Raw genomic sequence first — 15542 nt, 5'->3', positions numbered from 1 at the left:
GCTCGTGCCGGGGCAGGCCGAGCCAGCCGGCGGTGCTAGTCCATGCGGCGGCGGCGGCGGCCCCGGCTCTCCATGAGCGAGCGGCGGCGGCGACGGGCGCGGCGGCCCCGGCGGCTCTCGGTCCCCGGGGAGGTACGCGGCGTCGGCTTCCTGGGGACGGCTTCCTGGGGCCCGGCCGCCCCACCTGCTCCCGCTCGGGGCCTTCCCGGGGCGGCGGCCGGGGCCGGGCGGGCGTGGCCGGAGCGCGGAGCCCCGAGGAGGCGTCCGCAGCCCTGCGCCTGGCGGGGAGCGCGGGGCGGGCCGGCCAGGGCGTCCTGAGCCCCTGGGGGCCGGCGTCCGGTGCCCGGGCAGGGGGCCGTTCCTCAGGCCAGCGCGGAGTGCAGACGGCCGTGGGACAACCGCCAAAGAAAGTGTCCCTTTTCCAGGTCGGGGAGGGCTCCAGGGTTTCTTCGGGCGCGCGGGCCGGTTGGAGCAGGTGCCTCGGGCCACCCAAGACCTGTTGCGGGGCTTCCAGTGCGGGGTCTGAGGAGGAGCCTGGGGTCTCGGGGGTGTGCCGGAAGCCCAGGCGCTGCGGCCGGGTCCCCATCGCGCTTACCCTCTCCAGTGTCACTCACCTGGGACCGGGTCACCACGTGGAGCCGCAGCCAGATCGTGTCCCCAGGTTCCTGCAGCCCTCCCCGCCCCCTTTTTCATGAAAAGGAAGATCGGAGAAGTTCCATGCTGTATATCTCCTGCTCGCATTCTTTTAGAGCATAAACACTGCTTTACGGAGCTATAGTTCTCTGAATTTGGGCTTCTCGAAAAGAGTCCTTGAAGAAAAATGCAAGAGATTTAACTTCCTTTCCAATGCAGGCGTTTGGAATGTGGACTCAGGCGCCTCATCTTATGAAGAAAGTGCTTTAAAGTTGAACACGAATAAATAGAACCGTGAAGAAAGATGTTTTCACATTTGAAGTTTTTGAGTGTTGTTGTTTTGTTTTTTTTTTTTTAAATCTGCTTGGTGAAAACAAGAAGCTGAGTTTGCTTTGCTAGGCTGCAGATTTCCCTTCTCCCTGCATGACTGGTTGGCCAGAGCCAGCGTGTCAGCCGACTATATATAAACATCTACGCTTCCGACTAAATATAGTGTTGAATATTTGAGGCCGTGCGGTATCAAGTTGAAAAACACCGTGGGTGTGGGTGGGGGTACTTAATACTTTACAGAAACTGAGTTTGGACTGCGTGTGTTGTTAGAATCGTTTTAAACTTAATTTCTTCCACGAATAACGAACGCAGAGCACATAGGTGTGCGTATTATTGAGGGTTGGATTCGTGCTGTGGTTGGGAGGATGTGCTACATGGAAAGATGGCCAAGAGAAAATGCCCACCCGGTCACTCATTCTCTATTCCTGTTCGTCAGATGCTTCTCTGTTTTTTGTAAGAACCCATTTTTCCATAAAAGTAACTTATAGGAACACCATACTTTAATTTCAGTTTGCCCCGAGTAACCTAATGTGGTTCTTTTCCCAGTGCAATTTCAACAGGCGCTCACTCTTTTTTTTTTTTAACTTCTTGAGTATAACTTATATGACACCAACCTGTTATCAAAACATTGCCAACAGCTTTAAAAATAATATGCTCAGCTATAGTCAAAACAGGGAGGAAAGGGATCAGCCATTTTAAGAGGGAGAAGGATATTAAGTTTTGAATCAAATCTTCACAGCATAGCCTTTGTATTTAAAATTAAAGGATATGTAACACAGTTCTTACGTTCTAAGTATGAATCCTCAAAGCCAGTAGAAATGGTTTTTGTGTTCTATTCTTCAGTAAAGTTCTTGTCATGCTCCTCATATGCCATCTTTCAAAGCGAAATGCCAGAATTATTCAGTCTATTACATGATTTATTACATAGTTTTTCTATGTCACTGATAAAATGTAGTATAATTATTATAAAGATTATAAAATGGCCATTATTCTGTTCACCAGCTAAAGATTCCAATATATCAGCTTCTTAAACAGGAACCATGCATAGTTATCAAGAAAACAAGACAAGGTTGTATTTTGGAGAGAGGAATACACCCAACCAAATTTAGTTTTTATCTTTAAATAGCTTTATTTTCATTTAGGATTTTTATTACGTATTTTATTATATCACAAGTAAAATATGTAATGTAATTATCAGAAGGACCCATCAAATGGTCATTCTGTACCTCAAAAGAAAGGTTGCAGTTTCCCAAGACCAGGTACATTGCCAAGAACATCTGACTAAAATTAAAATAGCTTTGAGTTAAATGCATCTCATGCACTTACCATACAGAATCACAGGTTTACATGTTTTATTTCAAACTTTTTACATGCAGGATGAAGACACTGTTTGAAGAGATCAAAGCATCAATTAAAAATAACTATAACCAAGATCGCTCATTTTGGAGGCCTGTTCTTCCTTGGGGAGGTGTTTTTACTATCAAAGCTGGCCGCAAAGCAGTATCCTGTACACCGCTTTATGTTGAAATAAGACTGAAAAATACCTGCACCATAGATGGATTCTTGATGTTGTTATATGTCATTCTGAATGAAAATGAAAATTTCCCAAGGGAGCTCTCTCTTCACTTAGGTAGAGAGTTTGTAGACTGTTTTCTTTATTTAATGGACACCTACAGTTTTACAACTGTGAAGCTGCTTTGGATTTGGGACAAAATGGAAAAACAGCAATACAAATCTGAAGTTCATAAAGTTTCATTAATAATTGATTTGTTTGGGAATGAGCATGATAATTTTACAAGAAATCTCGAAAATCTCATGTCTACCATTCAAGAGAGTTACTGTTCCAACTGGCGATGCCCAACTCGAGTGCAGGAAGATCAGCAGCGCATAATTAGTATAAAGTAAGTTGCTATAAAATCTTTTATCGCTTTTAGCAAAAATAGAATGTTTTTAATAAATGGTGCTTTAAAAATACATATATGTGTATTGTATATTCAGAGAGCCTATGCAACTATTTAATTATAAAGAGACCACAGAAATGCAAGATTCCTCAGTACGTCCCATACAAAACGTGTTACAATCTATAACCTCCAAGGATCTTGTAATTAACTTTGCAAAACTCAGTGATAACTATTTCAGTAGCAAAATAATGAATTATTCAGTATACAAAATGATTTGCACATGCTCTGAATTTAATAATATGACCATGATAGATATTTAATTAACTCCTCGTATCACAAATTTAACCTCTTGGAGAGCACTTACTACTGTCATGGTATGTTCCACCACTGCACCAGGTCTCTGTCATGTAGGCTAGTTCCACAAGATTAGAAAAGATTAAAAGTACCCCTCGAATCTTGGCCAGAGCTAGGGCACAATTATAGACAGAAACTCCAAAGTTAGAATCTAACACCCAGAGAGAAAGTGGATGTGAGAAGTGTTTACACTGACTGCTGGGAACCTGCTGATTTTGGCTGTCAGGTGAGCATTCCTCCATGCTAGTAAATGACAGGGGGGCAGACCAAACTGCCAAGCCCTTTTGGAGTGTTGGGAAAACATCAAATCCCCCAGAAGACATAAGCTAGAAAAGGGATAATTAGTAGTGGGAAAAAAACAGACCCAAACACTGTTGTCAGAATGGGTATTTAGCTATATAGTCCAAGGAAAACATTTGGGAATGTGAATCACATACCTGATTTAGTAAACTCACATTTCTTTATAATGTGTTCAGTTTGATATTATAACATCGTGCTGCTTAAAGTAATTTGACAATGTTTTATTCCTTTAGATCTACCAATTAAAGTCTCTTTTTTTCTAAAATACAGTTTGTCCATTTTCCTGTACTATATTTTTTGGTTCTAGTCATCTCTCCCAGAATCTTTTTGTGTTATATTATAGCTATATTACCCTCTAAGCAATGCTATCATATTTTAAATCTTAAATGTTTTCCATGCATTTCGTGTGAATTTTAAGTTCCAAATGAGATACGCACACATTTGATTAAAGCTTTTTTATACTAGAATGAAATTTATTTGTATTCGTAAGTAAATGCCCTGTTTCATTGTTACTCTATTAAATAATAAAAAGGTAAGTTATTTCTAAACCTGCCCTCATGAATTTCGCTAGAAATTGAACCAATTTAGGCTGCCTGAAATTAAATATATCCTGTAGCCAGAATTTTTCTTTTAACTCTTATCCAAATAGTTTGCATTTTGAGTATAAAAGTTCCTCAGTAGAAGAGGTCAAAGCTGATAAACGATACCCATTAAAGATTTGACTGTATATCTGTGATTTGTCATTTTTAGTTTGCTGTTATAGAGTAGTTATGATACTTTGTATTAAAGAAATGTTGCATGAGTAAGTTGTGTTGCTGATATGATATTGATTTTGAGATCTCTGTTGGGGAAAAATTAACTTACTCTACATTACAATGGACTGAAAAATGTTTAAGAAATGTACCTTGTTTTTAAAAGTTGTAGTTGTTGATTTGTAAATATTTTCGAACTATAATGAAATATTAACAGTTCTATGTTAATAGTAATATTTTCTGCTTATCTTAAATACTTAATAAAATATTTTGCATCATGCTCTATAACTTTTTAAGCTTTTGCCTGTTTTTAAACTTGCATTTAAAACAACCTGTGCGGCGATACATAGGGAATTTTTTTAAACAAGTCAGGTAACCAAGGCCGAGAATGGCTACAATTGTCTGCCCTCCTGACTCTGGGTCCTACTTTATTCCCACCATACTGGATTCCCTCTCTTAAATCCTCTAAGAAAAGTTTTTTTAATTAAAGTAGCAACAACCACGTCTTTCAGAATCAGTTTACAGAAAGATTTAATGTTTCTTGAGTAGCCCCATGCATTAACACTTATTAAGTTCAACTGGTTTCTATACTATCCACAATAAATACAAAGATTAATAACGAAGTTAGTCTTTGTACACTCGGTTTTTCTAATAATGGATTGACTTGCAAAGTGTGTTATCCTAAAGTGGATTAACCTGTGAGATGTGGAAGCAGTCTTACATGCATTTTGCAATTATTGTAGTCCTCCCCAAGAAATTCCACATGGAAACTTGATACGCCTGGCTGTGGATGAGTTATTCTGTTCCAAGATTGACCTGTGTGAAGAGCGTGGGTAAGCATATGATACACATTTAAGATGAAAGTATTTCCATGTTGCTTACGAAGAGATCTCGGCTCCTATGATCTTTAAGGTTAATACTTCCATGAAATAGCAACTCATAAACATATAGGAAGCCTAACACTTTTGGAATCTTATAACATAAACTTTCGAGCTTACTATGTCGTTTATGTTGTGTTGTCATCATCAAAATATCAATGTAAAAAAAATCAGTGTATAGATTAAGATATTACAGCCAATTGATGAATACAAAGCAAATGCCTTTTCTTTTTTCTCACTGCTGAGTAGGTACAATAAAAACTTGGTTAACCGGAACCCAGCTAATCGGGACCCTCATTAACTGGATTTTTTTCTGCACTCCACATTTAGGAGAAAGAGGTAAATGACAACCAAAAAATTTAACATAGTAATAAACAAAATCCAGAGGGGCAGACATATTCAGCCCAATATTTTAACACTATTTGTATCTACAAATAATATTAATGAGAATTAATATTTAGAAAGATCACAAAAGAAGAAAAGATCAAAATATGTTCAATCACTTATACTTACTTAGTCCAGAAAGTGAACTAATATCTTTCAGAAGCATTTTTAACAACAAATAGTAAAACAAAAATGGTTTTCTGGTTAACATAGTTTAATCAAGAATATTTGTTAACCAGAAATATTGTGCCCTGAGCATTCCGGTTAATCAAGATTTTACTGTATAATTATATTTGATGTATTCTGATCCATATGCTTAATTCCTGATCATCTAAGAAAACAGAATTTGTTTAATGCTAATAGAAGATCCTTCTAGCAGTGTGAACCCAAAAGGGGATTTTAACCAGTCTACAGAGAATTATAAGAGTCCTATTATTCCCTTCTCTGTCATGAGTCTCCATTGAAACCAGCTCAAAGAGAAAAATTTATCTATAAATCAAAGTTTTTATATCAGTCAGCAGTCTACCTGCTTTTAAAAGCTTAGCTAGAAATAGCTAGGCTTTCTTAGAATTTTAAAAACAACACTTCTAGTATAGACAGCCTCACAGATGAGCAACTTCTGGGAATAGATATTAAGTAATAATATACCAAATCTCTACCCATAATAATAGGTAATTATGCTTATTAGGAAGCCAAAGTCATAAAGACAGCCCAGGAGTGTTGAAAGGTGGCTTTGTCCCAAGTGTAATAATGTTCATACTTATTTTTGATTGTAGGTGTGGTGGCCTAAGAGAATTTTCCCAGCGAGTTTTCTGCCATGGAGCACCCCCTTTTGTTGTCCTAAATATGCAACATTGGAAATCTGAAGACCTGGCATATGTACCCTATTACTTGGATTTATCTGATCACAAGTAGGTGTTTTTTGTTTGATAAAACTCGTAGAAAAAAATATTTTACATTTTTTCTGCTACTCTATCATGATTTTGACTAACCCTTAAAAATATATTGTTGAAAAATCATAGCTGTCTCTAAATTCTTGTGTTCTGAATAGGATCAGAGTCTGTGACACAGCATCAGTTAGTGGCAAGTGGTTAGTGATTAAATGCTTCACTAATCAGGTTCAAATCCCAACCCTACCTTGTAACCTTGAGCCAATAACTTAACTAATTTGCTCTTCAGTTTTCTTATTTATAAAGCAAATAACAGTGTGTACCTGGTGCTGTTATTGTTAGAATTGAATGAGATAGCACATCTAGGGTGGTTATCATTATGCCTTGCACAAAGTAATCAGTAAATTCTGGCTGTTGCTTTTATTACAAGTCAAATTAGTATATAATAGTACAGACGAGGTCATCACTTAAACATAAAATGTTACTTGTTATTATAAATATAAAAATTTATACAAACAAATTAGAATATACTGTGTTCTTTTAACGTTTTGCCTTTAAAATTTGTGTGTGTGGTTTCTGTTTTTTAATAGAAACATGCAGGTTATGAGTTAATCTGTTAAAATATATGTTTTTAAAATTCATAAATTACAATAATTAAATTGATTCCTAGACTTTATACAGATAGATATCTTTTTTAGGGAATAGAATGCAAACAATCTCAATTTTTTAATTCCTTATTTAAGAATTTAAGGAATGTTTAACTTAAGAACAAAGTATTATAATATCCCACTATACATTGTCATTTAATTTCCAGGTATTTATTGGAAGGTGCCACATTATTTAACAAAGAGGAACATCATTATTCTGCAGCTTTCCAAATCGATGGACATTGGATGCACTATGATGGCCTCAGAAATGTGAATTTAATTTTGTTAAATAAACCCCCAGAGTTTCTCCTCTTGTCATCATTGGTTTATATTCGAGCAGCAGAGAAATAAATATAGACTGATGCTAAATTAAATTGTTTTCCCTCCTGCCCATGCTCCCCAGATAAGGGCTTTTATTTTTGTGTATACTTGGTATCCAAGGAAATAGTTCAACTATACTAGTTTCAGAGGTGTATTACCCAGTGTTTAGCCCCAGGTAAATCTTTTATATAGAGGATCTATGCAAAATGTTTGTATTTCTTTTTTTATATTTCCTGGGTTATTTTTATACAAGCATATTTTATGTTGAAATAAAATATATCTTGTAGCCTTTGTATTTTTTATTTTTATGTACCTCAAACGTTTTTACGAATCTGTCCTGGAAGCCAAGAAAATACTGTGTTCTTTGAATTCTAAATTTTTCTTTCTGAATATCCAAATGAAACCTGAATATATTCAGTATTTCAGGTTATAAGAATTTAACGGTTCAAAATATTTGCCCTACCTCACTATAATCCAAAGTGCACTATTGTAGCTCATCTGAATTTGATGTACAACTTATGGATAGCTTAGTTTTTTTACCTATTGATTTGCCTAATTTTCCTGCAGTAATTTTTAAAAATACTTCAGTGAGAGTGTTTATTCTGGTCTTGAACTATTTCTTTAAAATGGCAAATTACTTTAAAAAAGTACTTGCTAAAGTATTTTAAACCTGCCAGTGGGTTTTAAGTGCTAACTAAGCTTCCAAGCTTAATTCAAGTTATTGTTATAAATAGATTATACAACTATCCACACCATTTGTCTCATAATTAAATGTAATAGGAATTGTCTAATAAGAATTTATTTTACAGATAACTATAAAAAATATTAGGCAACTGGATGTTTACTAGTGTCAGACTAACAACAGAAATGTACTTTATATATTTAAGAGAAAAATTGGTACCTGGGAATGTTTCTTTTCCTCCTAAGTCTTATATTGGCACAGAGAAAAAATTATTTAAATTCTGGGGGTGATATCTGCTGGCTCCCTTGTAAGTAACAAATTGACTGGATCAGGCTTTGATTTGTGATATAAATTGCTGGAATTTTATGGTTATCAGAATATTATGTTTCCTTATGAAGACCCTAAGATATCTCTTCCTTTTGTAATTTGAAAGAAAAAATAAAGTAAAATTCTCAAGGAAAAAAATGCTTTTTGAAATTTATCAGCCTTTATTTTAGTGCTTTCATTTTAATAGTGTTCCTTAGGTCTGGAATTAAAATTAAGTGTAATATATTTGGAGACTTCTACAGGACAACATAGTTCACTGCCATAGGCCAAAGCACTGAAGTTCAATTCAGTAAATTAAGTCTTACATTGGCTTGGTGCCATTTTAAGATAACTTACCTAAGATTAGATAAAAGTTGGTGAAACATTGCTGAGAATGCCTCATTTTGAGCAGATACTATGAAAATTCCTTTTTGTACTTAAGATAAAATGTATTGATTTATTTTACAAAAGAATTCACCCCAGCATTTATTGAAAGAGTTTCTCAAGTATATTTAAATAGGATTTGATTTATAGTAAACTTTTCTCAGGACACCTTATTGCATGGATCAAAGTATATAAAAACACAAATATTGAAGTATTCATAAGTGATGTCATTACCAAAATTATTCCTAATGTTGATGTATTCTTTTAGCAATTGCACTTTATTTGGAATAATCCTAATTTATCACAAAACAATGACTCACCTACCTCACAGGGTTGTTGTGAGGATTAACATGTTGGTAAAATCTTGATACCTTGAAACGTGCTAATAAAAAACATTTTTTCTACCTCTTTCGTGTACAGGCAAGTCTTCCAGGTTCTCTCTTTCTGAAGAACTTTTGAGGTCTTTTTTTTAAACTACTTATTTAGGTCATATTTCATATCAGTAATGGATTCCAGAACTCAGATATATAAGTAGAAGTAATTCTTAAGTGCCTGCTTGATTTTACCTCTGCATTACAAAGAACAGATTTTCAGTGTCCTCCAAAGGATGAATATTGTGAAGTAAAGTATTTGTAGCAGATGCTTACTAGCAATTTCTATTAAATTATACTAAATATATTTGAATGGAGCATTAATATATACTGACCTCTTCTCAACCTGTGCCCATATGGCAAATTATTGTTTGAAACTGCAAAATAATAAGAATTAGGATCATTTTTTCCCCTCACCTTTTTGTACTTTATTTTTTTGTTCTTCATTTTGAGATCTTTACTCCTATACCTGTGTTTATAGTCCCGTGAAATAATTGTCTTTACTAGAAAGAAATTTTAACAAATGTGTACTACAGCTAATTTGCTTAACACTGGTATTAGGAATGAAGAAGCATACTAGGAAATTTTTCTTTGTACTATCAATGTAATATCTGTTGGTTTTTATTTTACTTTGTCTAGTAGATTTGCTTTTTATTTCTCAATCTTGGCACTATTGTTATTTTGGGCCAGATAATTCTTTGCTTTGGGCCGTGGGAGGTCCTGTGCATTGTTTTGCATCATCCCTGGTCTCTACCCACCATACATTACAGCACCTCACCACCACCACCCCATACCCACCAAACATCTCCAGATGTATTCCGTAAGGGGCAAGCCATCTGCAGGTGAGAACCATTGAGATAGCTTGAGAAATATTGTTTATCAGGGGTAGTAAGTAACAACATCAAACTTGAATTTAATCATGTAAGTTACTTCCCATACACTCATTTCATCAATCTGTAATCTAGTTTTGTGTGTGTGTGATATCATTTTATTGTGTTGTTCTAGAATTTCATTTCTTTGTATTGTGAACAAAATGGAAATTTAAAATATTAAATGCCTGCAGAATATTCAGACTCTCTACCAACAAGAGTATTTTTTTTGATCCTTAGTTTTTTTAATGCGATTTTATTGAAGTATATATTCACATGGCATATAGTAATGCATTTTGTACAGTGGTACAGAATTTCAGCACATAGCTCTGCATTCATGATCACAATCAATTTTTAACATTTTCATACTCCAAAACAAAAAAATAAGAATAAAAGTAAAAAAGAACACCCAAAGCATATCTCATACCCCCTATACCTTCCCCATCCCTATTATTTGTCTTCTTTTTTTTCTTACTCATCTATTTTTATACACTGGGTAAAGGAAGTGTCAGTCACAAGGTTTTTACACTCACATGTTCACACCTTAAAAACTCTATAAATATAATTATTCAATCATCTTCAAGAATCAAGGCTATTGGATTACAGTTCAACAGTTTCAGGTATTTCCCTTTAGCTACTCCAAAACACCAAAAACTGAAAAGGGATATCTATATACCTCATAAGAATAACCTCTAGAATGACCTATCCACTCTATTTGAAATCTCTCAGCCACCAAAACTTTATTTTGTTTCATTTCCCTTCCCCTGTTTGGTCAGGAATTCTTTCTCAACCCCACGATGCCAGGGCCAGGCTCATTCCCTGAAATCATGTCCCACGTAGGGTTGAGTTCACCTGCAGGGTTAGCTTAGGCCACATCTGAGCAACAAAAGAGGTTCTCTAGGGGTAACTCTTAGGCATAATCATAATTAGGCTTAGCTTCTCCCTTGCAGGAATGTTTCATAAGGACAAGCCCAAGATCAAGCCCAATGCTTGTGAGAATATCAGGCCTTCCACAGGTGAAGAAGTTTCATATTTCCACCTTTTTCCTCAGTCCCTCAAGGGGACTTTTTACTTACTTTTTAGACTTCTTCCCAGATCACTCATGGATGTATCAGGGCATCACACCAACCCATACAAATCAGCAAGATCTCATTCCCTATTTAAGGTTCCATGTAGTTATTGTGTTCAAATAAGCTGCCCATATAAGTTAGATTAGATAATGTGCTACTAAAAATATAAATTTTTCATCAAATAGACATCTCTTCTTTTGGTTTCACACAGGAGTTGAAATTTTCAAATACAGTCAAAATCATCCTTTACCCTTTAGTCTGATTTGCCTTATTTCTACCCAGATCAGCTTCATTCATATCTCTAATTGAAGTCTGGGTACTTTTTCAGTGTTTTCAACAATTGCTGTATAGGGTAGTGATAATTTTCACAACAGCAAAACTCGAGCTCTGAGTCTCAAGTGTCACACAAATACCCAAAGTTCCAAGGAATGGCCAGGTTGCACATAAGGAGTTCAGCATCTCAGAATTTAGAAATATTACAGCTCCAGAATAGATATAACTTCTGTAAGAGCTTACATTCTAGGAACCTTTTCAATAGATCTTCACCTGATAATCTACGCTTTCGATTTCAGTTCTCAGTGTTGTCACATTATTGTTAGTCCATATTAATGAGGTTTTATGATATGTCTTTTTGTTTCTGGTTTATTTCATTCACTGTACTGTCCTCAACGCTCATACACCTAGTTGCATGCCTCACAACTTCATTCTTTCTTGCAGCCTCTCCATAGTCCGTTGTATGTATACATCACATTTCCCCCTCCATTCCTCAGTTGTTGTCCCCTTAGGCCACCTTCATCCACTGAAAAATCACATGGCAGCCCCACCCCTAGTCTCTGTGGGGCCATCACACTGCCCTCCAGAGGGTCTGCACCACATGACTTCCACTACCAACAGTGAATAGGTCCATTTCTCTCTCTACATTTTCTCCAGCACCTGTATGTCTCAGTTCACTTTTAAACAATTATATTCATACATCATACACATCATACAATCCAACCTAAGTAATAAAATCAATAGTTCTCAGTATAATCACATAGCCATGCCTTTACCACCACAATCTTTATGAGGACATTTCCACCTCTTCCACAAAGAATCCCATATCCCTTCCACATATCCCCTGCTTAATGACATTTAGCTTTGACATATTGCCTTTGTTACATTCAATAGAAGCATATTACAACATTACTGTTAACTATAAGGCCTAGTTTGTATTGATTATATTTTCCCTGCCCCTCCCCATCCCATCCCATTTTCAGCACCCTACAATTTTGACATTCATTTGTTCTTCCTCACACAAAGATATTATTATATTTGTACATTTAATCAGCATCATTGTCCTCTGTCTTTCCTTCTGGTGTCATACATGCCTCAGCTCTCCTCCATCAACCACACAGCTTCATTCAGGGTATTTATAATATTATGTTACCTTAAGATAGTGTTGTGCTATCCATTTCTAGATCTTTACAGTCAGTCCTGTTGAACATTCTGTACTTCTTCAGCATCAAATGCCCAACCTTTACCCTCTGTCTCCTGATAACCTGTGTTCTTAACTTTAACTCTCAAAGTTCATACATTAATGTTAGTTCATATTAGTGAATTCATACAGTATTTGTCCTTTTGTTTCTGGCTAATCTCACTCAGCATAGGGTCCTCAAGGTTCATCCACATGGTACATGCTTCGTGACTTTATTTTGTCTCACAGCTACTTAATATTCCAACAGATGTATATATCACAGTTTGTTTACCCACTCGCCTGCTGATGGACATTTGGGCTATATATTAGTCAGGCTTCTCTAGATAAACAGAACCAACAGGAGATATCCATAAAAAATGAGTTTTATAAAGGTATCGCACACAACTGTGGGAGTGGGAAAGTCCAAAATCCACAGGGCAGGCTGTGAAGTTGGCAGCTCCGATGAATGGTCTGGATAAACTCCACAGGGAAGGGGAAGGTTCACTGATTAAAGAAGCAGCCCAAAGGTCTTCAACTGATTGGATTATCTCATCAGTGGGAGACACACCTTGGATGATCACAGATGTAATCAACTCACTGATGATTTAATACATCAGCCTTTCAGTTTATCAACCAGCCATGAAATATCCTCACAACAATGGTCAGGTCAGTTCTTGCCTGACCAGACAACTGGGCATCATCACTTGGACAACTTGACACCAGAACCTTACCATCACAGGCTGTTTTCATCTCTTGGCAATCGTGAATAATGCCATCATAAATATCAGTGTGCAAATGTCCATTTGTGTCCTTGCCTTCAGTTCCTCTGAATATATACCTAGTAATGGGATTGCTGGATCATATGGCAATTCTACACTTAGCTTCCCGAGGAATCACCAAAATGACTTCCAGATCAATTGCACCATTCTATATTCCCACCAATGGTGAATAAGGATAACTCTTTCTTCACATCCTCTCCAAAACTTGTAGGCCATTCTAGTAGGTGTGATATGGTTATCTCATTGTAGCTTTGATTTTTAGTCCTCTAATAGCCAGTGTGCTGGTTTGAAAGGATGTATATCCCCTAGAAAAGCCATATTTTAATCAAAATCCCATTTCATAAAGGTAGAAAAATCCCTATTCAATACTGTATGTTTAAAATTGTAATCAAATCATCTCCCTGGATGATGTGATTTAATCAAGAGTGGTTATTAAGCTGGATTAGATGATGACATGTCTCCACCCATTTGGGTGGGTCTTGAGAAGTTTCTGGAGTCCTATAAAAGAGGAAACATTTTGGAGAATGAAGGAGATTCGGAGAGAGCAGAGAATGCTGCAGCAAAACGAAGCAGAGAGTGTATGAGGTGTTAAGATATGGGTCCTCTTTCACATTTTTGGATATGGATATTCTGTTCTCCAAACACCACTTATTGAAGAGGTTGCTCTGTCCCAGTTGAGTTGGCTTGACTACCTTATCAAAGATCAATTGTCCATAGATGAGAGGGTCTATTTCTGAACACTCAATTTGATTCTATTGGTCAATATATCTATCTTTATGACAGTACCATGCTGTTTTGACCACTGTAGTTTTGTAATATGCTTTAAAATCAGGTAGTGTGAGAACTTCCACTTCATTCCTCTTTCTAAAGATATTTTTTTGTTATTTGGGGTATGCTGCTCTTCCAAACAAATTTGGTTATTGATCTTTTATTCCTTCAAAGTAAGTTGTGATTTTAGTTGGAATTGCATTGAATCTATAAAGCAATTAGGGTACAATTGACATCTTAACTATATTTAGTCTTCCAATCCATGAACACAGTATGTCCTTCCATTTATTTAGGAATTATTTGATTTCTTTTAGCAATTCCTTGTAGTTTTCAGTGTGTAGGTCTTTTGTGGCCTTGGTTAAATTTATTCCTAAATACTTGATTCTTTTGGTTACTATTGTAAATCGAATTTTTTTTCTTGATTTCTTCCTCTGATTGCTTGTTTCTAGTGTATAGAAACACTACTTATTTTGGGGTGTTGATCTTGAACCCTGTTTGCTGCACTCAGTTATTATCTTTAGTAGCATAACTGTAGATTTTGGGGGATTTTTGACAGGTGGTATCGTGTCATCTGCAAACAGTGAGAGTTTTACTGTTCCATTTCCATTTTGGGTGTCTTTTTTTTTCCTAGTCTAATTGCTCCAGCTAGAACTTTCAGTGCAATGTTGTATAACAATAGTATGCCAGTTTGAAAGTATGTACCCCAGAAAAGCCATGTTTTAATCTTGTGGAGGCAGCTATTTCTTTTAATCCCTATTCAGCACTGCAGGTTGGAACTAGATTAGATTATCTCCACGGAGATGTAACACATGCAGTTGTGGTTATTAACTTTGATTGGGTGGAGATGTGACTCCACCCATTCCAGGTGAATCTTGATTCGTTTCTTTTAATCTTTTAAAAGAGGAAACATTTTGGATAAAGTCAAAAACCACAGAGACTAGAGAAATGATAGAAGGCTCAGAGCTGACACAACCTCCACAGCAGAGCTGACACGGATGTAGACATGTGGAGAACAGAAGCAAGGATGTTTGGAGATTCTTGGAGCCCAGCAGACATTGCCATAAGATGTGAAGCAAGCCAGAAGCTGGAGAGAGCCAAGGGAAGCCAAGAGATGAAAGCCAGGCCCAGAGTAGCAAAGTGAGGAACCTCCACAGGAACAGAGGCTGAAAGCAATGGTGCCCAGGAGTGAGGGACCAGCAGATGCCAGCCACATGACTACCCAGCTGACAAAGGTGTTCTAGACCCATTGGCCTTTCTTGAGTGAAGGTAACTTCTTATTGGTGCCTTAATTTTTTTAAGGCTTTAGAACTGTAAACATGTACCTTTTAAAATTCCCTTTTATGAAAATCATTCCAATTCTGGTATATCACATTCAAGAAGCTTGCAAACTAACACAAATTGTAGCAGTGGGCATCCTTTTCTTGTCCCTGATCTGAGAGGGAAAGCTTTCAGTCTTCTCCCATTGAGTAT

At 36.8% G+C, this 15542-nt stretch overlaps 1 protein-coding gene across 1 annotated transcript; it reads left to right on the top strand.

The window, feature by feature from the left end:
* Positions 1-54: 54 nt before the first annotated feature.
* Positions 55-10123, top strand: DORIP1 (dopamine receptor interacting protein 1). The gene is made up of 5 exons (XM_077126871.1): positions 55-132; positions 2340-2864; positions 5014-5103; positions 6309-6443; positions 7237-10123. Exons 2-5 carry the CDS (start codon positions 2341-2343, stop codon positions 7418-7420), a joined length of 933 nt encoding a protein of 310 aa, XP_076982986.1. The 5' UTR covers positions 55-132; position 2340; the 3' UTR covers positions 7421-10123.
* Positions 10124-15542: the final 5419 nt, after the last annotated feature.

Source organism: Tamandua tetradactyla, chromosome 14, assembly GCF_023851605.1.
Source record: "Tamandua tetradactyla isolate mTamTet1 chromosome 14, mTamTet1.pri, whole genome shotgun sequence".
Taxonomy (NCBI): Eukaryota; Metazoa; Chordata; class Mammalia; order Pilosa; family Myrmecophagidae; genus Tamandua; species Tamandua tetradactyla.
This window is presented reverse-complemented; position numbering and strand designations above follow the sequence as displayed.